The sequence below is a fragment of the Oncorhynchus clarkii genome, chromosome 23, assembly GCF_045791955.1.
Source record: "Oncorhynchus clarkii lewisi isolate Uvic-CL-2024 chromosome 23, UVic_Ocla_1.0, whole genome shotgun sequence".
Lineage (NCBI taxonomy): Eukaryota > Metazoa > Chordata > Actinopteri > Salmoniformes > Salmonidae > Oncorhynchus > Oncorhynchus clarkii.
Window position 1 is genome coordinate 9,828,650 of NC_092169.1, and position 25,369 is coordinate 9,854,018.

Here is a 25,369-nt window from a genome sequence, read left to right on the forward strand (position 1 = left end):
GCATGGTTGCGACACAGTAAAGCGAGAATGCCACCCAATTGCTTGTTCACAGCCTGTCGGCAGTTTTGTTCAGCAGGCGTTTCAATGCCATGACAGAGGGTATCAAGTCTGCTGCAGGCACAGTTGATGAGCTTATTTATCGAGTCAGTTCGAATGGAGCTAGCTAGTGTGTTCATGTTTCAAACATGTTCTCAAATGCTGTTGAAATGGCAGCAGCGGTATGACAACCAGCACATTCATGAGCATGCAATACTACTTTCCTCAGTACAAAATCCTCGACGACCCACTGCAAACTTTTTTTGTGGCGCCATTACGTCATGTACCGACGTTATATAGATAACACGTCAGCTTTGACATTGTGAAAAACCATCGGCGTTGAACTAGACATCGGGCCGATGTTGGTATTTTTTAGCTAATATCGTCCGATTCCGATATGTTCACCGATATATCATGCATCCGTAATAATAATAATCACCCTCCTTCTTGATCTCCTTTTTGTTATTATCATTATAATAAGTCATTTTGTTAGCATTAGTAGACTTAGTATAGAAGCCTTGTATAACCACCACCGAACTGTAGGCCTAAGAGCACATCCTCTTTTAGTCTTAATACCTTAACTTACTTAGGCATATATGCCAATACTTATATAGGCTACTTTGTCAGTCATTAATTCGTTCATGTCATCACACAGCATACGAGTCATTTAATGATGTGAAATGCAATCAAGCATTTTAAATTAAAATAACAACGCAACCATTGAATAAATAGCTTTAAACTATAACTGAACCGTTCCATTTCGGTAATTGCATTCACAAATGCATGCGACTGGTTTTTAGTCTTTGCTGTAATAAAGGATTTACAAAAATAATCGAATTGCTACAACACTCTACGCTTAATTTATCCAGTGTTTACACTGTTCCAAATGGTGGGAAACTATATTGTAAACGATACAGCACCTCTTTGGAACACATAATATGCATCAGCGATAAACACTGATGTTCTGTGGTAGTCGCTGCACCAGGGAGGAGACAATGGGTGCTAGTCTTTTTATTTAATTTTAATCTTCTTTTTTTCCCTTCACAAGTTTGAGCCAGGCACAATCAAATCAATTGCGATCGGACTCCCTCTAGTCACTTGTCTTAATTATTTCATCTAACAGAGCTTTTAAAGCATTAGACAAGCTCAGTGCATATATTGGGCGGCAGGTGACCTAGTGGTTAGGGCGTTGGGCCAGTAACCGAAAGGTTGCTAGATCGAATCCCCAAGCTGCGAAGGTAAAAATCTGTCGTTCTTCCCCTGAACAAGGCAGTTAACCCACTGTTCCCCGGTAGGCCGTCATTGTAAATACGAATTTGTTCTTAACTGACTTGCCTAGTTAAATAAAGCTTAAGAAAAAAATATATATAGTTGATTTTGATATTAAGCACAAGTGTCTATGTGTCTATAAAATGTAGACCGATTGGACAAAAGAACAGGTCGACCAAGATCTTTTGTGTTGTTGTCTGGAATAGCCCTGCCTCCCTCACACAGGACTGGGTGACCTACTTGTTCAGTCTTATTTAAAAGTGATGTCTGTAACAGTATATGTTGTTCTATAACCAGTGAGTGACCCAACACATGACTCTCACAGGTTTCTACTCATGCCCATGTTTTAGCCCTGGTTCCATTGCTGAGAACCAGGGCAGAAGAATCCACTCTACTGGCCGTCAGAGTGCCAACCTGCACTCTGTTACATCAAGATCATTTTATTGCTCCATTTCATTTAGCACCCATTGCTTTAGCTTGCTATGTGGTGAATGTTTTCTGTATCAAAAGAAATACACTCCTTTTGCAAATCCAATGCAGGACCAAGGCCTGGTATTTGCAGTTTACCTAACATCGGGCATCTCTTCCTTGGCCGGATCCCAAGTCACACTGCTGGATTTGCCTTTTCACCCTGGATTTGCCTTTTCACTTTCCCAGTGACTTGTCACAGAATGGCATACATTGTATAATATATGTGAATTTGGGCGAACCCTGGTTGTATACTTTTAACTGCTGTACCAACAGGGAAGGGATGCAGTATTACTCAAATGACACACGGAAGGGACACCCTTCTCTCTCCTTCCCTAACGCTGTCTGTCGCTCTCTCTCTCCCTCCAGTGGGCAACAGTGACGTTCCATCTTCCACACCATGTGCTAAAGTTGGTCGCCAGTGCCATCGTGAATGAGCTGAAGAAGATAAACCAGAATGTCGCTGCCTTGTCTGTGGCCTCGTTCATAATGGACAGACTCTCCTACCTCTTACCAAGCGCACGGCCTGAGCTGGGGGTGGGCCCAGGGCGCTCTGTAGATAGGTGAGCAGGACCTTAAACCATGACAAACCTCACCGTGCACCACAGAGGCGTGAAAATCACTGAATGAACTTTTATCTCTCCATTACCAATTTTATGGTTTGCCGTCATTTCTGAATGAATAAGGTATTGACTCTTGCTGTCTGTCTTTCAGATCATTAATGTACAGTGAAGCCAATAGGAGAGAAACGTTCATGTCATGGCCCCACGCCGGGTACAGGTGGGCACAGCCTGACCCTATGGCCCAAGCAGGATTTTACCACCAGGTAGGCAGTGTAAGGACACCGTCTCCCATCAGCTCTCTGTCTCTAATGCTTACATATTCATTTATTTACTATTTCATCCTCCAATTACATGTTTATCATGCATGCGCACAAGTTTGCATGCTGTTTGACAGACACGTTGCTGTATGGCACACTATTGCTGACGCAGTATAAAATATATTTATTGCTGTTCATAAAGTGTAATAGATTAGTACTTGACTTGGAGTTTCTCACTGTTTGGAAATGCCTTCTCTCTCTTCGTTCCCTCTGCAGCCTGCCTCCACCGGTGATGACAGGGCCATGTGTTTCACATGCAGTGTCTGCCTAGTGTGTTGGGAGCCCACAGATGAACCATGGTGAGTGACGCATACTGTGCATTTGGAAAGGATTCAGACCCCTTGACCTATTCCACATTTTGTTACATTACAGCCTTATTCTAAAATAGATTAAAAAAAATAAAATAATCAACCTCATCAAATACCCTATAATGACAAAGCTAAAACATTTTTTTGTTGTTGCAAATGTGTGTATATATATATATATTTAAAAAAAAAAAAAAAAATATCACATTTTAAGTATTCAGACCCTTTACGCAGTACTTTGTTGAAGCACCTTTGTCAGCGATTACAGCCTTGTGTCTTCTTGGGTATGACCATACAAGCTTGGCACACTTGCATTTGGAGTTTCTCCCATTCCTCTCAAGCTCTGTCAGGTTGGATGGGGAGCATCACTGCACAACTATTTTCAGGTCTCTCCAGAGATGTTCGATCAGATTCAAGTCCGGCCTCTGGCTGGGCCACTCAAGGACATTCAGAGACTTGTCCCGAAGCCGCTCCTGCATTGTCTTGGCTGTGTGCTTAGGGTCATTGTCCTGTTGGAAGGTGAACCTTCTCCCCAGTCTGAGGTCCTGAGCACTCTGGAGCAGGTTTCCATCAATGATCCCTCTGTATTTTGCTTCGTTCATCTTTTCCTCGATCCTCCTAGTCCCTGCCGCTGAATAACATCCCCACAGCCGGATGCTGCCACCACTAAGTTTAACCGTAGGGATGATGCCAGGTTTCCTCCAGACATGACGCTTTGCATTTAGGCCAAAGAGTTCAATCTTGGTTTCATCAGACCAGAGAATCTCGTTTCTCATGGTCAGAGAGGCTTTAGGTGTTTTTTGGCAAACTCCAAGCGGGCTGTCATGTGCCTTTTTTACTGAGGTGGGGCTTCTGTCTGGCCACTCTACATTATAGGCCTGATTGGAGTGTTGCAGAGATGGTTGTCCTTCTGGAAGGTTCTCACATCTCCACAGAGGAACTCTGGAGCTCTGTCAGAGTGACCGTCAGGTTCTTGGTCACCTCCCTGACCAAGGCCCTTCTCCCCTGACTGCTCAGTTTGGCTGGGTGGCCAGATCTAGCAAGACTCTTGGTGGTTCCAAACTTCTTCCATTTAAGATTGATGGAAGCCACTGTTCTTGGACCTTCAATGCCGTAGAAATGTTTTGTTACCCTTCCCTAGATCTGTGCCTTGACACAATCCTGTCTCAGAGCTCTACGGACAATTCCTTTGACCTCATTAATTTTGTTTTTGCTCTGACATGCACTGTCAACTGTGGGACCTTATATAGGCAGGTGTGTGCCTTTCTAAATCATGTCCAAATTAATTTAATTTACCACAGGTGGACTCCAATCAAGTTGTAGAAACATCTCAAGAATGATCAATGGAAACAGGATGAGTTCAATTTTGAGTCTCGTAGCAAAGAGTGTGAATACTTAAGTAAATATGGTATTTCTGTTTTTAAAATTTTTAATACATTTGCGAACATTTCTAAACCTGTTTTCGCTTTGTCATTATTTTAATACATTTTAGAATTGGGCTGTGACATAACAAAATGTGGAAAAAGTGAAGGAGTCAGAATGCACTGTACACATACACACACCACAACCTTCAGATCCCACATTTATATACCTCTCAACATAATGATCACGCCCCGGCCTTCCCGTCAGGTCTGAGCACGAGCGACATTCCCCCAACTGTCCATTTGTGAAGGGTGAGCACACCCAGAACGTGCCCCTCTCCGTCACGCTGGCCACCAGCCCCGCACAGTTCCCCACCCCTGATGGCTCAGATAAGATCGCCTGCTACGGCTTCGGCAGCTGCCCACACTTCCTGGCAGCCGCCACCAAGCGTGGCAAGATCTGCATCTGGGACTTGTCCAAGCTCATGAAGGTAAGGCTGTGCAGCGCGGCGAAGCAGGAAACATGAGGTACAGTTTTGTTGATGTCTACCTCCATGTTTTGTCCTGGATGTCTGGGCCCATGGGTCATCAGGGTCATCAGACTTAATACAACTTATGGCATGAATGCATTAATCTATGTGCGTAAGGATATTACTAATGTTTGTAAATGAGATTTGTTTATTCGTGATGTTTTGTGTTCCTCTCAGGTGCACTTGAAATTTGAAATCAACCCCTATGACCCGGCCATCCTGAGGCAGCTGATTCTGTCTGGGAGCGAGCTGGCCCTGGGGACCCAGGAGTCCAGGAGGCCCACCTTAGCCTGGCTAGAGGACTCCTCCAGCTGCTCTGACATACCAAAACTAGAGGGGGACAGGTACTACTGGACACCTATTCTATGTAGCGAGTCAATGAAAGTTTCAATGGTGTTAAGTGCGTGTAAAAGAGGAAATGTGTTTTTGTTTCTGTCTCTGCCAGTGACGATCAGTTGGAGGACTCCGACAGTGAAGAGCATTCCAGATCAGAGTCGGTGACCGGTATGAAGCCGCTCTTCAAATCTTGTTACTCTTTTGCTCCGTAGACTTTCTAGGTATCCATCCGTAAGTTGAGCTATGGCATTTTATTTTTGTCCCCTCTCCTGTTCCCAGGCCACCCGTCCCAAAGGGAGAGCATGGAGGTGAGCTTGGGCGTGACAGCACTCAGCCTCCTTCAGCAGCCAGAGAAGCTCCAGTGGGAGGTGGTGGCCAGCGTGCTAGAGGACACCGTCAAGGACCTGGAGGAGCTGGGGGCCAACCCTTCCCTGGCCCAGGTCAAGGCCGACAAGGCCAAGGAGAAGCCCGCGGAGCACCACAACATTCCCTTCCCCTGCCTTCTGGCTGGAGGCCTGCTCAGCTACCGCTCTGCCGCTGGCTCCCCGCTTTCCGCCCCACCCCCCTCCGCCCGCCGCACCATGGACGGCCCCCTCAGGACTCAGGGCCCCGAGCTCCCCCATGCCGTGCCTGACCAGGGGCCTGTGGAGATGGAGACCTGCAATCCACCTCCCATGGAGCTGGGCTCGCCAAACCCAGCCGCTCCTGCCGTGCGCAGGACTATGCCTGTGCTCTTGCTCTACAGCATCAAGGAGTCGGACGAGAAGTCGTCGGGCAAGGTGTTTGCCCAGATGAACAATCTGATGAGCAAGGGGCTGCACGAGGAGGGCTTCTCCGTGCCGCAGATCATCGAGATGGAGTTCGACACTCATGAGCAGCTGCTGCTCCAGGACCCGCCCATCACCTACATCCAGCAGTTTGCAGACGCTGCCGCAAACCTAGCCGCCCTGGACGGGGACAAGTGGAGCTCGCTGGCGCCGCGGCCCGGAGCCCTGGTGCAGTGTCTGCGACTGCCCAAGCAGCTGGAGGAGGAGAACCTCTATGTGGACTCCGTCACACCCTGTTCAGACGGCGTGCACTTGCTGGTGGGGCTACAGCCCTGCTCCGTGGAGTCTCTCAGCGCCATCAACCAGGTGGAGGCCCTCAACAACCTTAACCGCCTCCACTCAGCACTCTGCAGCCGCCGTAAGGGAGAGCTCCAGCCCCTGCCCACACTGGCCAACGGCCACGAGGCCCTTCCCTCCGCCTCTCCCCCTCAGACCCCACTCATCCTGCCCCCCCCTGACCAGCGACAACAGCCGTCCAGGCCCCTGGGAGGCTGTGGCGGTGGGGGCTATCTGGCCCTCTACAAGCTCAACTACTCCACCCGCATTGTCACTCTGGAGGAGGAGCCTGTCAAGGTGCAGCACATCAGAGACCCCCGGGATGCCGTCACCTCCCTCATCCTGCTCCCGCCAGACGTGCTGGACGGGAGGGAGGACGACAGCGAGGAGGCCCCGGAGGAGACGCATCGGCGTGGGCTTAAAAACGGCTGCGGCCACGGGTGTGGGCCAGGGACTGGTACTAGCAGCACAGCTGCTCCCAGCAGCACCAAGGTAAAGCAGGCGGACGTGGTCGGACTGGGCCACCTGGTGGTCACCACTCAGGCAGGGTACATCATGATCCTGGACCTGTCCACTTTGGAGGTCCTGGTCAAAGTGGAGCCGCCCAAGAAGGACGGGATAGGGGATGAGATTGACCCTTTCGTCGCAGTCACCTACTGCTCCGGGACTGACCGCCTTTGCGCTTGCACTAAAGGTGAGGACGGCTCCACAATCTAGGCTAGAAATATCTCTTCCCCAGGTTTTAATGGTGCAGATCATGTTTTACAGTTTTTAATAGTTGTAATGTATCTCACAACATCTGGATATGCGTTTAGTATGTATGATACAATAATGAAAACGACTGCAGAAAAGTAACCTGCGACGCCGTCTGTGTGTGGCTGACATTGAGCGAGTCCTGGAGGCTGGTATTTTTGGTCTAGGGATGGGGGATGGGCTGCTACCGAAAGTTTATATTAAATTTTTCCCCGAGTCAGATTTGTCTATGAACATTTGTATCGCGGTCTGGTCCACCAAGCTGTTTTCCAGTCTGTGCTGCAGGCTGAAAGAAACAAGTTGCAATATGATTTGAAAATATATAGAGATATTTATTTTGTAGCGGGCATGAGTGATTTTCAAGGGGAATTTCTTTTCCTCTTTGGTAGAACAAAGAGACAGTTGTCGGTGGCCACTTTCTCAGCCTACTTCTTGGACCTGTAACTTTTGGATCTCTTTCATATTTAGAATGTTTTCAGTCTTACCACTGTCATCTAACCCCCCCCGCAGGTGGAGAACTTCACTTCCTTCAAATTGGAGGTGTGTGTGACGATATAGATGACGCCGACATTTTTGTCGATGGCCCCCTTTCTAAAGGGTCTGAACAGCTGTTGGAGGGGACCAAGCCCTCGTCCAACCCCTCGAGCCCAGGGATCACAGGTAGGAGATGCAGACCCCGTTACGCTTCACGTCTCTGCTCATTCAATAACTGTCTGTCCCTGTTTTTGCCTCATTTTCACCGTTGTTGGTTATTTAATAGGTGGTGAGAAAACTGAGTCGCTTATTGGAACCTTCTTTCCATTGAAAGATACTGTCCAGACAGTGAAAAGGCCTCAATCACAATCAAGTTCTTTACATCCTGCGATTTTAATTGTATTTTTTACTCTGCCAACCTCCTCTCCCTGTAAGGAGTTGACCTCCTGGTGGACCAAGCGTTGGCCGTGGAGAGCCTGACGTCGCTGGTGGAGCTGACACGCTTCGAGACGCTGACGCCGCGCTTCTCAGCCACGGTGCCGCCCTGCTGGGTGGAGGTGCAGCAGGAGCAGCAGCAGCGCCGCCACCCCCAGCATCTGCACCAGCAGCACCATGGAGACGCCGCCCAGCACACACGCACCTGGAAGCTGCAGAGCGACAGGTACGGACGTGTGGGCGTGACAGGGTGGGTATGGGTGTGGGTAGAATACTTATGGGGTGTGTGCACTTAGTCACTGAGGCATTTCTCCTAAGTCTTGTCCGCAAATGCCACACACATGAATACATAAACGCTATTTGATAATGGCTGCACATTTTGTATGTTCTCACACACTAGGAATTCCTCATTGAGGACGACATCCACATGTTCCTTTTTAACGTTGAACTTCTATGTTGACATAACCTCTTAAGCTCCTATAGAAAACAAAAGTAGCCTAGGATATGTTGACTTTTAAAGACTAGAAATATAATCTTATTTGTGTAGGTGAATAATGCGGCCATGTTTTCCTTGTGGGTTGTAGCTCCAGCTGGGACGAGCATGTGTTTGAACTGGTCCTTCCCAAGGCCTGCATGGTGGGCCACGTGGACTTCAAGTTCGTCATGAATGCCAACATCACTAACATTCCTCAGATCCAGATCACCCTGCTGAAGAACAAGGCCCCAGGTCTGGGCAAGGTCAATGGTGAGGACACTCACCACGATCTCTGTTGCCTTGGCTAATTTTGACAAGACTGTATCTGGAACATATACTATGAACAGGAGGACTGGTTACCGTAGAGAAACGAGCCTTTTGCAGGGAAATATTGACCATATCATTTATGATCATGCATGACATCACATTTGAGTCTTATTTGTAGACGTCCGTGTCTGCCTCTGCTGCCTACCGTCTCTCAATTCGTCAAAAGAAATGTATAACATTTTCTCTCCAGAGACGGCAGTTGACAGACAGATCTCCTTCCCCCTGTCCCATGTTCTCCATGCCAACGGGGAAAGGAACGGACAGCCGCTTATGCACGACTTCACAGACGACATCCAGTTCATGGACATCGAAGAGACACCAGGTAGGGAGCTGCAGGGGCAGGCAGCCAGCGTTGATAGACACCCAATGTATTTTCCTCAGCCGGTGTTCGACACTTGATTATTGTGGGTTGCGTCGCCAGATTGTAGATGATTAGCGTTACTGGTGATTCTGAGGGTAACGCAGCAATCCGAGGGGTTCCTCAGCCAAGCGGAGGTTTCATCACATTGCTCTTCCCCCGTCCAGGCTCCAGGCTGTGCAACTTCCTAGAGGACCATAAGGAGGATATCTTGTGTGGTCCTGTGTGGTTGGCCAGTGGTCTGGACCTCTCAGGCCACGCTGGGATGCTTAGCCTCACCAGCCCCAAGCTGGTCAAAGGTAACAGTATCTGCAACATTGAGTCACTTTGAATAAATCACACAGACTTGAAGTCATTGGCCATTTTAATAAATGGATGACTAGTCACTTTAATAATGCCACTTTTAATAATAACGCCACTCATCTCATATGTATATACTGGATTTGATCTATTGCACCTTGCCTATGCAGCTCTGTCATTGCTCATCCGTATATTTAAATGCATGTTCTTATTCCATTCCTTTATTTAGATTTGTGTGTATTAGGTAGTTGTGGAATTGTTAGATATTGCTGCACTGTCGGAACTAGAAGCTACACTCGCAATAACATCTGCTAACCATGTGTATGTGACCAATAAGATTTGATTTGATGGCTATTTGTTTCCTCAGAACTTTTTGCTGTGAATCCTCTCCCCCCTGTCTATGTACGTATTGTATTGTATGTTAGATTTTTTTCAGTGGTGTTTCTGCTGGTTTGTCCCCCTCCCTGCAGGCATGGCCGGGGGCAAGTACCGCTCGTTCCTGGTGCACATCAAGGCGGTGAGCGACAAGGGCATGGAGGAGAGTCCCAGGCCGGTGATGAGGATGCCCGTTGCCAAGCCCCAGAGCAGCAAGGGCCATTCCCTCTCCACCCTGCTGCAGAGGGCACAGGCCACCAAGGTACAGAGGGCAAACCATTGGGAAAACAAATGCAATTTTACATCAAAGCTGTTTATTTCGGGAGTCTTTCTCTGCACACCTGAGGCATTTCTGACTGACGGTGCAGTTGTGTAATGGAGTTGTGTAAGTTGATTGCATGAATAGCCTTGACTGTAGCCTTCTCCTTTGTCTCCATCTGGTGGGAGAGTAGTGCCATTGCCAGGTTCTCAGTGAAAAGTTGAAGGTGTCAAATTGCTCTGTGACTTCCTCATACCAGCAACATCCCATTCTTGAAGGAGGACCTTTTCTCTCCATTAGTTTATAGCTCTAGAATTTGGTCCCCTCTGGTGTCGTACTGTTATCTGTTTCTTTTAAATAGGTTGTCTCTCCCATTTAGGAAAAGGCCTCCACTTCCAAAGCAGATTCTCCAGCTCAGTCGAAGAAACCTGACAACCTCCGAGGGTGCGACCTTCTCCAGGAGGTGTCCGTCACAATCAGAAGGTTTAAGAAGACGTCCATACCAAAAGAAAGGTTTGGCGCTTTCCTTGGTGCCTTTGTGTCACCAAAACACTTAACTATTGTAGAATCCCAACACTTCAATCAAATGCTTTATTTTCTCATCATGCACTGACCAACTGGCAAGTGTCTTCACTGACATTTTCAACCTCTCCCAGTCTGTAATACCTACATGCATTTCAAGCAGACCACCATAGTCCCTGTGCCCAAGAATGCCAAGGTAACCTGTCTAAATGACTATCGCCCCGTAGCACTCATATCTCTACTCATGAAATGCTTTGAAAGGCTGGTTATGGCTCACATCAACCCCATCATCCAGACACTCTGGACACCACTCCAATTCGCTTACCGCCCCAACAGATCCACAGATGATGCATTCTCAATTGCACTCCACGCTGCCCTTTCCCGCTTCGACAAAAGGAACACCTACGTGACAATGCTTTTCATTGACTACAGCTCAGCGTTCAATGCCATAGTGCCCTCCAAGTTCATCACTAAGCTAAGGACCCTGGGACTGACACCTCGCTCAACTGGATCCTAGGTGGTGAGGGTAGGCAACGACACATCCGCCACGCTGACCCTCAACACTGGGTGTGTGCTTAGTCCTCTTCTGTACTCCCTGTTCACCCACGATTAAGTTTGCCGACGACACGACAGTGGTAGGCCAGATCACCGCTGACGATGAGACGGCAATATGGTGCCATGACAAAGTCGGCAAGACAAAGGAGCTGATCATGGACTACAGGAAACGGAGGGCCGAGCGCGCCCCCATTCACACAGACGGGGCTACAGTGGAGCGGGTCGAAGAGCTTCAAGTTCCTCGGTGTAAACATCACAGAGGATCTATCATGATCCAAACACCCCAACACAGTCGCGGTGAGGGCACAACCATGCTTCTTTGAATATATTTTGCATGAGCTCTCAGATCCACGAAGTTCTACCGCTGCACCATTTGAGAGCATCCTGACTGGCTGCATCTACGCTTGTTATGGCAACTGCTTGGCATCCACCAAGCAAGGCGCAAGGCGCTACAGAGGGTAGTGCGTTCGACCAAGTACATCACTGGGGCCGAGCTCCCTACCATCCAGGACCTCTCTACCTGGCGGTGTCAGAGGAAGGCCCTAAAAATTGTCAGACTCCAGCCACCCAAGTCATAGACTGTTCTCTCTGCTACTGCACGGCAAGGGGTGCCGGTGCACCAAGGATTGGAACCAACAGGACCCTGAACAGCTTCTTCTCCCAAGCCATAAGACTGTTAGATAGTTATCTAACTAGTTAAACAAATAGCGACCCAGACTATCTGCTTTGACCTTTTTTGCACTCGCATTTTTGACTCATCACATATGCAGCTGCTACTGTTTACGATCTGTCACTTTATTCCTAGTTATACACTGAGAGTAGAAAACATTAAGGACACCTTCCTAATATTGAGTTGCACCCTCCCTTTTGCCCTCAGAACATTCTCAATCCGTTGGGGCATGGACTCTGCAAGGTGTCAAGCGTTCCACAGGGACGCTGGCCCATGTTGACTCCAGTGTTTACCACAGTTGTGTCACGTTGGCTGGATGACCTTTTTGAGTGGTGGACCGTTTTTGACGCACACGGAAATCTGTTGAGTGTGAAAAACCCAGCGGCGTTACAGTTCTTGACACAAACCGGTGTGCCTGGCACCTGAAACCTTATCCCGTCCAAAGGCACTTACAAATGTTGTCTTAACCGCTCAACGTCTGAATGGCACACATACACAATCCATGTCTCAAGGCTTGCAAATCATCATTTAACCCGTCCTCTCCCCTTCATCTACACTGATCTGAAGTGGTTTTAACAATTGAAATCAGTAAGGGTTCATAGCTTACGCCTGGATTTACCTGGTCAGTCTGCCATGGAAAGAGCAGGTGTCCTTAATGTTTTGTACACTCAGTGTATGTACATATCTACCTCAATTACCTCGTAACGCTACACACAGACTCGGTACTGGTACCCCTTTATATATATATATAGCAAAGTTATCGTTACTTATTGTGTATCTATTACTTTTATTACCTGTTTTACTTTTCTATTATTTCTCTATTTTCTTTCTCTCTGCATTGTTGGGAAGGGCCCGTAAGTAAGCATTTCACTGTTAGTCCACACCTGTTGTTTATAAAGCATGTGACGGATAGCGTTTGTTTTATATTACGAGAACCGACATGTTTTGATACTCGTTACACTATTGTAGTAAAAAAAAAAATATGTCATGAGAACTAACTGATCCTTCTGTTTGTCTGTCTACTCCAGAGTCCAGCGCTGTGCCATGCTGCAGTTCCCAGATTTCCATGAGAAGCTGTTGAACGGGCTGTGTAAGCGGGAAGACGAGGGCCCTGGCACAGAGCACTCCCAGAGCCTTATCCTGGACTGCCTCTGCTGGCTGGCTGGAGTCTATTCCAACGGACCCTGCAGGTGGGGCTAAGAGGATGAAAGTGGGATGCGATATTCATAGGGATTCTGAGGTCTATCTACTCTTTACATGCAGTAAAGAAATCATTGGAATTCGACCAAAATAATGGACATGCCACGCACGTGTGTCCCCCCCACCATGGGAGATGGATCCAGACTCCCCTCATTGACACCCCTCAAAATTAGCATACTTTTAGGCTATTGTTTGTGTATTTAACGCTGCGTTAGGGTAAAAATCAGAGTATAATGTTTGTATGGATGTCAACCCCAATACAGTTCGTCATCGTCACCAATCAACTGCGTTACACATAAAAACTGCATTTACTTCCATCACAGATTTATATTTATGGCTAGCTATGCTACCAGCTTATACAAACAGGAGTTAGCATTTAGCAGAATCTTTTTTTCGAATCCCTAAAAGGACAACTTCTAAATATTATGCAGCTAAATATATCAATCTAATTTTTGTTACCACATTGCCTGTGAGAACACTTAAATGGTGACCGATTTTTGATGAATTGCCCCTTTGTTAGATCAGATATTTAGAAGGGCCTCCAACGACGCGTCCTTCCGTTGTTCCTTTAGCGCATGTATATGGCTCTGAGATGAGATATTATCATCATTCTGATGCAGGGAGCACTGTGCTGTGTTTGGTCACGTATCAACATTTTCTGTTTGTTTTCCTTCCAGCCTGAGAGAAGGAAAGGAGGCTATGCTGACGAAAACAAGGAAACGACTAACCGACATTGTGCGGGTGTGCTTTTTTGAGGCTGGACGGAGTATAGCCCACAAATGCGCCCGCTTTCTTGCACTTTGTATTAGGTGAGTTAGGCTTTTCATGAATGTTGCGACTTCGTTTCGTGACCCGTACTCTTTCATACTCTTGTCGATGCTTGTGCAATGTGGTAGGTGTGCACTTTTTGTAACTTGTTTTTGCGTCGTCAGTAATGGAAAAGGGGAACCCAGCCAGCAGGGCTTTGGCATGGGTCTACTGAAGGCTCTGCTGGACAATATGCCTTACTTGCCCGCAGCAGCAACAGGTGGTAAGTATAATTGATGTTTTTCCACAATTTTATCTCTGAGCGTGGATAGAGGGCTTCTGCATTGTCAGCAGCATTGTTTTGGAAGTGCGTGGTTTTGAAAGGCATGTGTCATAAGTCTCTCTCTCTCATTCTCTCATTCTCAGGGTCGGTGTTCTGGTACTTTGTGCTGCTGAACTATGTGAAGGATGAGGACCTGGCAGGCTGCAGCACGGCCTGTGCCTCTCTGCTCACAGCAGTCTCCCGGCAACTGCAGGACCGCCTCACTCCCCTGGAGGCTTTGCTACAGACCAGGTAGGCCTTTTCACCCTGTAGTGTCCATACGCCCCAATCAGGACCTAAAGAAACCAAAAAGAACTAGCGGTCATGTTGTGATTAGACTACCTTAAAAGCTACTTTGTGTTGAACCCAGCTTGCCTCTTTCTATTGTAATGCTCTGTACCGTGTCTCTCCTCCCCAGATACGGCCTGTACAGTTCCCCCTTCGACCCAGTGCTGTTTGACCTGGAAGTCAGCGGCTCCTCCTGTAAGAATGCCTTCAACAGCAGCATCGGCGTCCAGTCTGACGAGATTGACCTTTCTGAAATTCTCTCAGGTCTGCACCACGTTCTACCTTATTGCTTACACCTATCCAATCCCTTCAATAACTATCAGGGAAATAAACGTTGGTCTGGGCTGTACTTTGTGTGTGTGTGTCTGTGTCTCTTGCAGGGAATGGTAAGGTAAGCAGCTGTGCGGCGGCCGAGGGCAGCTTCACGGCCCTCACCGGGCTCCTGGAGGTGGAGCCACTGCACTTTACCTGTATCTCCACCAGCGACGGAACCAGGGTGGAGAGGGACGACGCAAGCATGTTCACAGGTACCCAACTCGCCTTTTTTAACATCCAGAAACGGAAACATTAAACACGGGCATCGTCGCGTTTCCTCCTCAGGGATTTTTTGAGTGATGTTCCTGACCTTTGCCCTCTCCTCCCAGTGAGCACGTTTGGGGTGACCCCAGCAGTGGGTGGGCTGTCGGCGGGCACGGTGGGCGAGGCGTCCACGGCGCTGAGCTCTGCCGCCCAGGTGGCTCTGCAGTCGCTGTCCCACGCCATGGTGTCTGCAGAGCAGCAGCTGCAGGTGCTCCAGGAGAAACAGCAGCAGCTGCTCAAACTGCAGCAACAGGTCAGGGACTCCAGCACCCGTAGTGACACCGACATGTCCGACACCTGTATGCACGCCCATATGCTTGCACAGACATACAATCATGTACTCACACATGCGCATGCATACAGTCTCATCTAAGCCCTTATTTACCAATACGCACGTATACGAAGATCCTATGTCAGACCTCATGTAAGCATGTGTGTTGACTATTTCCTGTTAGCCGAGTAGTAATCCTGTGTGTTCGGAACAGAAGGCCAAGCTGGAGGCAAAGTTGCACCAGACCACGTCAGCAGCAGCTGCGGCCTCCGGCGTAGGGCCCATCCACAACTCTGTACCTTCCAGCACCCCCGGCTTCTTCATCCACCCCTCTGACGTCATCCCCCCGACGCCCAAGACCACCCCGCTGTTCATGACGCCCCCGCTCACCCCGCCCAACGAGGCGGTGTCGGCAGCCATCAGTGTGGAGTTGGCCCAGCTCTTCCCCGGCTCCATGATGGATCCACCGCCCGTAAACCTGGCCGCACACAACAAGAACAGCCAGAAAGCCAAGCCGGTCAGTAACATGGACAACTCTCAATAGCTCATAACACAGCAGTTATGTTTTACATGAACGCCAAGGGATTTTTGTTACTTTGTGTCAAATTATTCAAATAGTTTTTTTTACTACCTGTTTTGACTGAAAAGCGTCTGTGTTTGTTCCAGAATCCGATGGGCAGCGGTCTGGCTTTGGTCATCTCTCAAGCCTCTAACTTCCTCCAGCCTCCTCCGCAACAGTCCATCATTATCGAGCGCATGCACTCTGGTAAGTACACTTACCTTTTTTTTGTCTCTCTTTGACTTGGTCAACAGTTTTAAACTCAAAAGGATATATCACAAGTAGATGACAAACGGGGATTCATTTGGGATGGAAACCAAGTTGTTTAGGTGAGCTTGTGTGTGTGTGTGTGTGTGTGTGTGTGTGTGTGTGTGTGTGTGTGTGTGTGTGTAAATATCTTTTCTTGTCCCAGGAGCGCGGAGGTTTGTGACGCTCGACTTCGGTCGCCCCGTGCTGCTGACCGACGCTCTGATCCCCACCTGTGGGGACCTGGCTTCTCTGTCCATCGACATCTGGACGCTGGGGGAGGAGGTGGATGGACGCAGGCTGGTAGTGGCCACGGATATTAGCACCCACTCCCTCATCCTACACGACCTGTTGCCACCCCCTGTCTGCCGCTTCATGAAGGTCAGTGGCATTTGGTGCATTATCGCTGAAGATTTCTTTTGTCCCCCCCCCATTTCACAGGTTAGAGTAAATATCTGAACTCCAAGGTCGCCGAAGAGAAATACCTTTTTATTTTGTTAGTTTGTTTTGGTGAGATTTCTGTGAGAAAATCACTGTGCTTAACAGCAACCATTTCTCCACATCTTAACCTGTCCTCCTGGCAATCCCACCCACCTATGCCCAACAGATCACGGTGATTGGGCGTTATGGTAGCACCAACGCCCGGGCCAAGATCCCATTGGGCTTCTACTATGGCCACACCTACATCCTGCCATGGGAGAGCGAGCTGAAGCTGATGCACGACCCCCTGAGGGGGGAGTGTGAGGCGGCCAGCCAGCCTGACGTGCACCAGCACCTGGCCATGATGGTGGCCCTGCAGGAGGACATCCAGTGCAGGTCAGAGGTCGTACTATCCCACTAGTTTGCTCACTGATTGTCTGATTTAGTGAGTCAAGGAGTAGGAAAGGTTTTATGTGACATACTTGACATAGCCACGGTAGTCCAGAATCAATATATAGTAAAACTGTATACATAAGCTGCATGCCCAGTTGACTCTCCATCTTTCTCTAGGTACAACCTGGCGTGCCACCGGCTGGAGACGTTACTCCAGAACATCGACCTGCCTCCTCTCAACAGTGCCAACAATGCCCAGTACTTCCTGCGCAAGCCCGACAAGGCGGTGGAGGAGGACTCTCGGGTCTTTTCGGCCTACCAGGACTGTATTCAGCTGCAGCTACAGCTCAACCTGGCCCACCACGCCGTTCAGAGACTCCGCGTGTCCCTAGGGGCCGGGCGCAAGGTCCTGCCGGAACCTTACGACCCCCGGGAGCTCATCCAGAACTCATCCACCGAGCAGCTGAGAACCATCATCCGCTACCTGCTGGACACACTCCTCAGCCTGCTGCACTCCAACAACGGTGAGATGTCTGGGAGTGCCACAGGGTCTGTATCAGGGATGGGGGTCTACTTTTCTGACTATCCCATATTCATGCATCTCTGTTGGCCTAGCGTCAAACCAATATCATCCCGTTTGTCCGTTGTCCTCACAACATCCCCAGAGGACATTGGGTATTGTCTTTCTGTGTCTGATCTGCTTGGTGAGTCTCACCTCAATACGTGCGTTTTCCCCTTGCAAAAGCCTAAAGCGTTTTTTGGACGTTATAGCCATGTTTTGAGCATGAATTATTTCAAGTGACGTAAGAATGAATAATAAAAAAAAATAACTTTCCCATCTTTTTAGGAATCAATCATTTTCTCTGCCCTCATTTGCCTCTTGAATTGAAAAAGCCTACATATTTAATGTTTGCTATCCATATTCTCACAAGCCATTCTGTATGGTCTCCTTGGGAAAAGTTGCACTTTGATAACTCTCTTTTTAAAGTTGTTCCAAGTTAACCCGAAAGCCCACGGCGCTGTTAAGTGTGCTTAACAATCTCTTTCACTCACCTATCAAATCCCCACTGATGCTCCCTAGCAGCTCGTCGTACAGTTTCATGAGTCTCCTCTCGTGAAAGAGAATAATGGATTACCCCCCTTGCTGCTGGTGCTGCCTGGCTTTATACCTGCACTGTCTCTGTACCCTCAGTGAATTCCAATGGGGCCCTGTTTACAGCAGTGGAAAGGAGCCTTTAAATGTCTATTTTCTCTCTGAAGTGAAGAGTTGCTATTTCAAAGACTGGTGTTTCCTTGTCATATGAAACCCCTTTTCTAGGATAGTAACTGAATGATTTAGTTTTTTACTGTTGAAGGCTATTTGATTTAGTCAAGTGCATTTTGCTATTAAATGTTTTGGGCCTTCACTTGTTTTTTACCGCTCTGTTGTGATTTCCCCTCCATTATTTACCTTACCTTCTCGGTGGATCTGTTTTTCTCCCCCTCCAGCTTTCCCTGTCTCTCATTTGACCTCCACCTCTCACTTGCTCCTTGTGTTCTATTATGCTCACTCTCCTTGTTCTTCCCTCTAGGGCACGCAGTCCCGTCTGTTCTGCAGAGCACGTTCCACGCGCATGCCTGCGAGGAGCTCTTCAAGCACCTGTGCATTAGTGGCACGCCCAAGATCCGCCTGCACGCTGGTCTGCTGTTGGTGCAGCTGTGTGGAGGGGAGCGCTGGTGGGGCCAGTTCCTCTCCAACGTCCTGCAGGAACTGTACAACTCCGAGCAGCTGCTCATCTTCCCCCAGGACAGGTGGGCTTTTACGATTCGTCTGAGGAGCTATATCTATCCGCTAGTGATGCAGGGAAAAATCCATTAGTTACATATCGGGATATTGTTTTTGACGATGTGTCATTTTGACAATATCGCAATATTATTTTTGCGCTGGTTTGCTCTACCTGCATCAAATCTCCAGTATTTTTCCTTCATAGCTTCTTCTTCTGTCTTTTTAAATAGGGAGCCAATTTGTTTTCTCAGCACTTTGACTGATTAAAACTCATTTTCTCCTGGCTCTCTCTTGTCTCTCTGCAGCAGACATATGGTGAGCAATATGTTTGGAACACCGAATCGCAGTAAAATCACTATCGAATCGCAATGCATAAAGAATCGTGAAAATGGCAATGCGTGTTGTATCGGCACCTAAGTATCGCCATAATATCGTATTGTGAGGTCCCTGGCAATTCCCAGCCCTACGATCCACTTCCTTTATTTAGATTGATTACACCACACTGACAAACTGTAGCTCCTTGGACACAACATAAACCGACTACTGCCCGTTTGAAATTGGATTCCATAAAGATAAGTGTGTGTCACGTGAAGATACTAATGGGTTTGAATGTATCAGATGCACCCATCCAAACCCATCTAGACCCATCGATTTTTGTGTTTTACCATGTTTCCGGAGATTGACCGTGTCCTCTGTGTCCTCCCTCAGAGTCTTCATGCTCCTGTCCTGCATCGGTCAAAGATCCCTAAGTAATAGCGGTGTGCTGGAGGGGCTGCTCAACCTGCTGGACAGCTTGCTGTCCCCACTACAGCAGCCCCGGTCGGCTACCCAGCGCAGGACTGAAGGTGGGCTAGCCGGAGGGTCCCTGGGCTGGGGCTGGCAGCAGGGATGGGGGGCTGGGGGGCTCCCTGGCCCCAGCACCAACACCGGCCTCCCTGGACCATGGACTCAACCAGCAGCCTATGAGTGTGTGTCTGTGTGTGCGGCAGGTGTGTTGGACGTCCCCATGATCAGCTGGGTGGTGATGCTTGTGTCACGACTGCTGGACTACGTGGCCAGCGTGGAGGATGAGGCGTCTGCAGGCAAGAAGCACCAGGGAGGGAAGGAGAGGGAGCGCACCTTCACAGGTAGTGTAGTGTAGGCTAGTGCGGTGTAGCTCTCCGATGAGATCTGATGGTTTATGAGGTCAAGAAATCCCAAAAGTGACCATGTTTCTTGTTTTGTCTCCCCGATTTCCCCTTTTTTGACTTGTGCATTCTCATTTTCTTTAAGAAACAGCCTTGCATGAGTGACGTTATAGGCTTAGGAGAAACCTTATTCTATTACCCTTGGTTTTGAGTGGCTATAAAGTGAAGTTATTACAATACTTCTTCAGTTTTGAGCACCGTGATTCCTTTTAACAGGGTAATGCATATTGATTTGGAACCCAAAACACAAGTCTAACATGCCTTTTTTCCCGTCTCTCTCTCTCCCCAATGAATCAAGGTAATCAGTGGAGCTTTATAAATAACAGCCTCCAGTCCTCCAGCACCAACAGATCAACCAAAGGCAACAGCAGCCTGGACCGTCTGTACTCCCGCAAGATCCGCAAACAGCTGGTGCACCACAAACAGGTAAATGTGTCCAAATCCAACATTCGTTCCATCTCAAAAGCGGCGCAGAGTTGTTTATCTGCCATGTTTTTTCACACCTCTTAAATCTGTATTCGTCACAATTATGGGATTCTCCAGTGGTGGGTGAAGTACCCAATTGTCATACTTGAGTAAAAAATAAAGAGGCTTTAATAGAAAATGACTCGTAAGTGTGAAAGTCAGCCAGTAAAATACCTACTTGATTAAAAGTCTAAAAGTTATTTGGTTTTAAATATACTTAAGGATCAAAAGTATATATTATGCAATCCAGACGAACAACAATTGTTTTAAAAATAATTTACGGATAGCTTATTGGAATTTACAGAAGCATTTGTGTTTAGTGAGTCTTTGATAAGTGTGTGAATTGGACCATTTTCCTTTCCTGCTAAACATTCAAAATGTATCAAGTACATTTGTGTGCCAGGAAAAATGTAAAAAGTACATTTGTTTTCTTTAAGAATGTAGTGAAGTAAAAGTTGTCAAAATATATAAATAAAGTACAGAGACCCCCCAAAACGATTTAAGTAGTACTTGAAAGTATTTTTACTTGAGTACTTTACACCACTGGGATTCTCCCTCTTATTAAGGGCTTTGCATGACGTCTCTGCATGTAGTAGATGGTCTGTGCAGTGTTTATATTTATCATGCCCTTTTCATTGTAGCAGTTAAATCTATTGAAGGCAAAACAGAAAGCTTTGGTGGAGCAAATTGAGAAGGAGAAGATCCAGAGCAACAAAAGCTCCTCGTACAAACTGCTGGTGGAGCAGGCCAAGCTGAAACAGGCCACATCCAAGGTGAGGATTTCAGAAGCTCTGAAAAGGAAAGCTTTCTGTTTTGACTGATCAATCTGGAAATGGAATGACTAAGAATGAAGTAATTATATTTCTAGGCCTTTTCTCATCTTGAGAACACAAGAATATAATGTCAAATATCCTCAACGCTGCATGTTTTGGGGCCAACTTTCACAAGTTACGACAGATCTGCATACACTTAAGCATAACTTCTGTACCTAACACACTTACGCAGGTTACAAGTATGCTAGTTTCAATAGTGATCGGTGAAACCATGTGTCTTCATTGACTTTCCCTGCCTGACATTTGCCTTTCCATCTCTCTCCCCTTACATCTCTCGCTCTGGCAGCACTTTAAGGACCTGATCCGTCTGAGGCGTACAGCCGAGTGGCCTCGCTCCACCCTGGACACAGAGGCCACCGCCGCCAAGGAGCCCCCTGAGGTGGAGCCTCTGCCCTTCACCCTGGCCCATGAGCGCTGCATCTCCGTGGTACAGAAACTGGCCCTCTTCCTCCTCTCCATGGACTTCACCTGCCACGCAGACCTCCTGCTGTTCGTCTGCAAGGTAGGCACAGCCACAACGTCGAGTTCAGTTGAATAGAGGGCACACTTGATGTTACCACCACTACTACCACCACCACTACTACTGGCAAAGATGGATTTGGTTGGCTCTAAATGGCTACTTAACTTTGTGACAAAGTATCCATTTTTGCTGATCACTTGTCTGATTTGACTTTACAGGTCTTGGCCAGGATAGCCAACGCCACCAGGCCCACCATCCACCTGTGTGAGGTGGTGTCGGAGCACCAGCTGGAGCGTCTGCTGCTGCTGCTGGTGGGGACAGACTTCAACAGGGGGGACATCTCCTGGGGAGGGGCCTGGGCCCAGTACTCCCTCACCTGCATGCTGCAGGACATCCTGGCAGGTAGGGGGTGCTGCTACAATTCAATTCACACTTCATTGTGAACTCTGTTTTCCAGCAAGAGCTGGTGTTTAAGAGAACAATAGATTTGGGGAGTCCTTGCATTGCTGGGAGTCTGGTGGTTTTGATTTCTTCCAGCACTGACCTTGTCCTGTCCCCTATCCTCAGGGGAGTTGCTGTCCCCAGGGTCCCTGGATGGTATGGACGAGGGGGCGGTGGGTGAGGAGGCAGGGGCATCGTCGTCCTCAGCAGGGATCGACTCTGACTCCCTGTCCACCCCCATCCCCCAGGTGGAGACCATCGACGAGGCCCTGGTTCCGGATATCATCGCAGGTACTCCTGGGACCTCCTCTGTTTTCCAAAGTGCGTTGGTAGGCCCGTCCTTGACAACATTTTACACATGGACCCCACCCCGCCCCAAATGGATGCATTTGTGTTAAATTGTTTGTCTTTTTTCCCCCTTTTAGCTAGCTGCATGTTTATTTTAGTATTTTATTTTAAAGGAGACTATTGAGAGCTTCTCTAACCAGTTTAATTCTGAGTGGACTGTTTGCCTTTTGAAGGGGGAGTTCAAACAGTGTATCTTCATTGCCTATTAGATATCCAGATGTTTCAAGGGGTGGTGGTTATTTTCTTAAGACAAAGGGGATTTAATCTGTGCAAATGATGCACTACTTCGTGGTACTATCACAAATCTTCATTCCCTAAACAACATCAATGACATCACTTATATCACGTCTGGATTTTGGCTAAAGTTGTCAGATTGCTGATTTAGTGGGCAAACATCCATTGTTTGGATTCCCTCTCAACTGCAGAAATAAATGTTTGTAGGCCTTAAAATTGCCTAGTGACTTCCTAAAAAGAAGGCCTCTGAGTTTGCTGGTTTTAGTGTGCTTGCTTGGCAATATTAAAGCTCTTTTCGTTATCCAAAGGTGCTCCATCTCTTTCATCTTTGGAAAAAGATAAAGACATTGACTTTGACTTGCTACAAGACCTCATGGATGTTGATATTGATCCTTTAGATATTGATTTGGAAAAAGATCCCCTCGCCGCCAAAGTCTTTAAGGTATGTAATTTGCTTGACTCACCTTTGTCCTGTTCCACTCCTCTCTCCATGCTCTCTTGCATTTCTGAGTTCAGTATTGACACAATCACCTCCGGTTAGTACACAAACTTAAATTAACCCCACTGATCAATGATGTAGCTATACGAACTTCAAACCATAGTGTTTAACCTCTTCTCATAATGCATTTTTTTTTTTTTAGATAATGCGTAATACAAAGTTCTGCAGTCGTATTGAATCCTCCCCAACACCACCTCCGTCTTAGCCTTGCCCTCTAATTTCTCAGAAACTTTCCAATTTAACTCCACTCAGGCATTTGGAGTCTCAAAGCAACGTTGTGTATGTAGACCCAATCAATCAAACTAGCAAACTTGGGGAAGTATTTCTCCTCTTCACTCTTTCTCTTCTTTCTGAAGACGCCACCATTGCATGCAAAATAATGTAGTGTTAATGTGCATGTAATATTCTACCAGTAGCTAGCATCTGACAAGAATGACTGCATTTGCGTTTCCCTTTTCTCTCTCTCTCTTCCTACAGCCTATTAGCAGCACCTGGTATGACTACTGGGGTGCTGACTATGGCACTTACGGTTACAACCCCTACATAGGGGGAGTAGGGATTGCTGTGTCCAAGCCCCCGGTTGCTGCCGAAAAGCCTGGGTCTCAGAGTCTCTCTGTCTCTGTGTCGCAAGGTAAGGGCTCATTTATTAATATTTTTTTTGTATCCGGGTATCAGCTCCCAAACTGGATTCCACACTTCCTGCTTCTTTGTACTCTAGTGTGTTCCATGCATGTAAAGGAATACCTTCCACCTTTTAACCCTGGCCTTTTTGTCCTCTCCCTCAGCTCTGGACGCCCGCCTGGAGGTGGGGCTGGAGCAGCAGGCTGAGCTTATGCTCAAGATGATGGCCACTCTGGAGGCCGACTCCATCTTACAGGCGCTCACCTCAACGTCCCCCACAGGTATAAACCTACCGAAAAAGTATTTATCGATGTTTGGTCATGTACACTTGAGTCTTGGGGAAAAAAATGTAAAGACTTTGCTAAGCATCAAAGATGGCTGACCCTGGTCCCTTCTCTCCCTCCAGTGTCCCAGGCATCCAATGGGACGGATGATTCTCTGCTGAGGGGGCTCCGTGGGGGCTCCCCACCAGGAAGCAGCCTAATGGTACAGGCCTCCTCCATCCCCATGCTGAGTGCCTGCTTCAACAAGCTCTTCTCCATGCTCCAGGTTCACCACGTACAGGTCAGTCACAGACAGACGGTATAGTCCAGGGTCTCTGCTACTCCAGAAGACTTGAATGACTTGTTGCACTTCACTCTGTTTTTTTTACATTCCTCTACACCGTTTTGGAATGATGTGGCAGTAGGGGTAACTTACTGTACCATTCTCAAGAATACGTTGGTTACCCTGGATAAGTGGATTTGTCGATGAAGTGTTCACATGTGTTTCTGCCTTAGATGGAGTCTCTGCTGCAACTGTGGCTGACCCTCAGTCTCAACTCCTGCTCTGGGGGCACTGAGGAGAGTGGATCGGATATTTTCCTGTTCAACGCCAGCAGAGTGCCCACCATCCCACTCAACCAAGGTCAGAGGTCACCCAGTGTGTGTCCCCATTCACTCTCTTTCGCCGCTTAACTCTCAAACCGCTGGATTTCTCTTGTGTGAATCATTCACTGTTTTCCCATTTCACATGGGGAAGTGTACGTGTTAGTTAAACTGCCGTCTCCTGTGTTTCCCTGCAGCCTCTATCAACAGTTTCCTGTCGGTGCTAGCCTGGTACCCCAACACCTCCCTGAGGACCTGGTGCCTGGTGCTGCACTCCCTTACCCTCATGACCAACATGCCCTCCAGTGGTAAGTCCACCGTTCCACTCTCAAGACAGTGTCTGACAACTCTGACTGACGTTTCCCATTTGAGGGTTGAGAAATAGTAAATCCATAATTGACGATGCAGTGTAACCAAATAAATAAATGAGGCCAAAGGACTTTCAATAGTTCTTCTTTTAAATCAAGTGTTTTTGGTCCTGTGCGTCTCTGTCCGCAGCCTCCAGCAGTGGGATGGGAGCTCATGAGAGCACGGCCCAGCAGATGGTGTCGGACCCTACGCTGGTGCACGTGCTCGTGCGTTTCCTGTCTGGGAGCAACCCCCACGGCACCAGCCAGCACAGCTCCCAGGTCGGCCCAACCGCCACCCAAGCTATGCAGGAGTTCCTCACCAGACTCCAGGTGCACCTCTCTTCCACCTGCCCACAGATGTTCAGTGAGTTCCTGCTCAAACTAATGCACATCCTGTCCACTGAGAGGTAGGTTGTTTACTCTAGACACATCAAAAGCAGCTTTTGTTTCACCCCAGCACTTAAGACACGTAATTCAAATGATA

General features: G+C 47.9%; 1 protein-coding gene across 18 annotated transcripts in view; it reads left to right on the forward strand.

Annotated features, from left to right (window-relative positions):
• The window catches only part of LOC139381137 (dual E2 ubiquitin-conjugating enzyme/E3 ubiquitin-protein ligase BIRC6-like), a 141,314-nt gene that overhangs the window by 28,890 nt on the left and 87,055 nt on the right, over positions 1–25,369 (forward strand). For 7 of the 18 annotated variants that reach the window (XM_071124458.1, XM_071124463.1, XM_071124468.1 and 4 more), the window contains exons 4-43: positions 2,143–2,336; positions 2,488–2,608; positions 2,870–2,952; positions 4,588–4,810; positions 5,027–5,193; positions 5,295–5,353; positions 5,465–6,982; positions 7,552–7,701; positions 7,951–8,200; positions 8,535–8,695; positions 8,943–9,074; positions 9,278–9,409; positions 9,881–10,047; positions 10,424–10,557; positions 12,820–12,981; positions 13,669–13,800; positions 13,924–14,021; positions 14,165–14,312; positions 14,479–14,612; positions 14,729–14,875; positions 14,993–15,180; positions 15,413–15,715; positions 15,865–15,964; positions 16,170–16,384; positions 16,611–16,819; positions 16,994–17,340; positions 18,388–18,607; positions 19,290–19,708; positions 20,067–20,194; positions 20,875–21,006; positions 21,353–21,568; positions 21,745–21,928; positions 22,094–22,288; positions 22,858–22,991; positions 23,526–23,679; positions 23,834–23,950; positions 24,076–24,233; positions 24,449–24,575; positions 24,733–24,843; positions 25,034–25,292. In XM_071124458.1, the coding sequence (XP_070980559.1) occupies positions 2,143–2,336; positions 2,488–2,608; positions 2,870–2,952; positions 4,588–4,810; positions 5,027–5,193; positions 5,295–5,353; positions 5,465–6,982; positions 7,552–7,701; positions 7,951–8,200; positions 8,535–8,695; positions 8,943–9,074; positions 9,278–9,409; positions 9,881–10,047; positions 10,424–10,557; positions 12,820–12,981; positions 13,669–13,800; positions 13,924–14,021; positions 14,165–14,312; positions 14,479–14,612; positions 14,729–14,875; positions 14,993–15,180; positions 15,413–15,715; positions 15,865–15,964; positions 16,170–16,384; positions 16,611–16,819; positions 16,994–17,340; positions 18,388–18,607; positions 19,290–19,708; positions 20,067–20,194; positions 20,875–21,006; positions 21,353–21,568; positions 21,745–21,928; positions 22,094–22,288; positions 22,858–22,991; positions 23,526–23,679; positions 23,834–23,950; positions 24,076–24,233; positions 24,449–24,575; positions 24,733–24,843; positions 25,034–25,292 (8,228 nt within the window). The remainder of the gene's footprint in view (positions 1–2,142; positions 2,337–2,487; positions 2,609–2,869; positions 2,953–4,587; positions 4,811–5,026; positions 5,194–5,294; positions 5,354–5,464; positions 6,983–7,551; positions 7,702–7,950; positions 8,201–8,534; positions 8,696–8,942; positions 9,075–9,277; positions 9,410–9,880; positions 10,048–10,423; positions 10,558–12,819; positions 12,982–13,668; positions 13,801–13,923; positions 14,022–14,164; positions 14,313–14,478; positions 14,613–14,728; positions 14,876–14,992; positions 15,181–15,412; positions 15,716–15,864; positions 15,965–16,169; positions 16,385–16,610; positions 16,820–16,993; positions 17,341–18,387; positions 18,608–19,289; positions 19,709–20,066; positions 20,195–20,874; positions 21,007–21,352; positions 21,569–21,744; positions 21,929–22,093; positions 22,289–22,857; positions 22,992–23,525; positions 23,680–23,833; positions 23,951–24,075; positions 24,234–24,448; positions 24,576–24,732; positions 24,844–25,033; positions 25,293–25,369) is intronic. The other 11 variants (XM_071124475.1, XM_071124476.1, XM_071124472.1 and 8 more) reach the window with 10 other exon arrangements.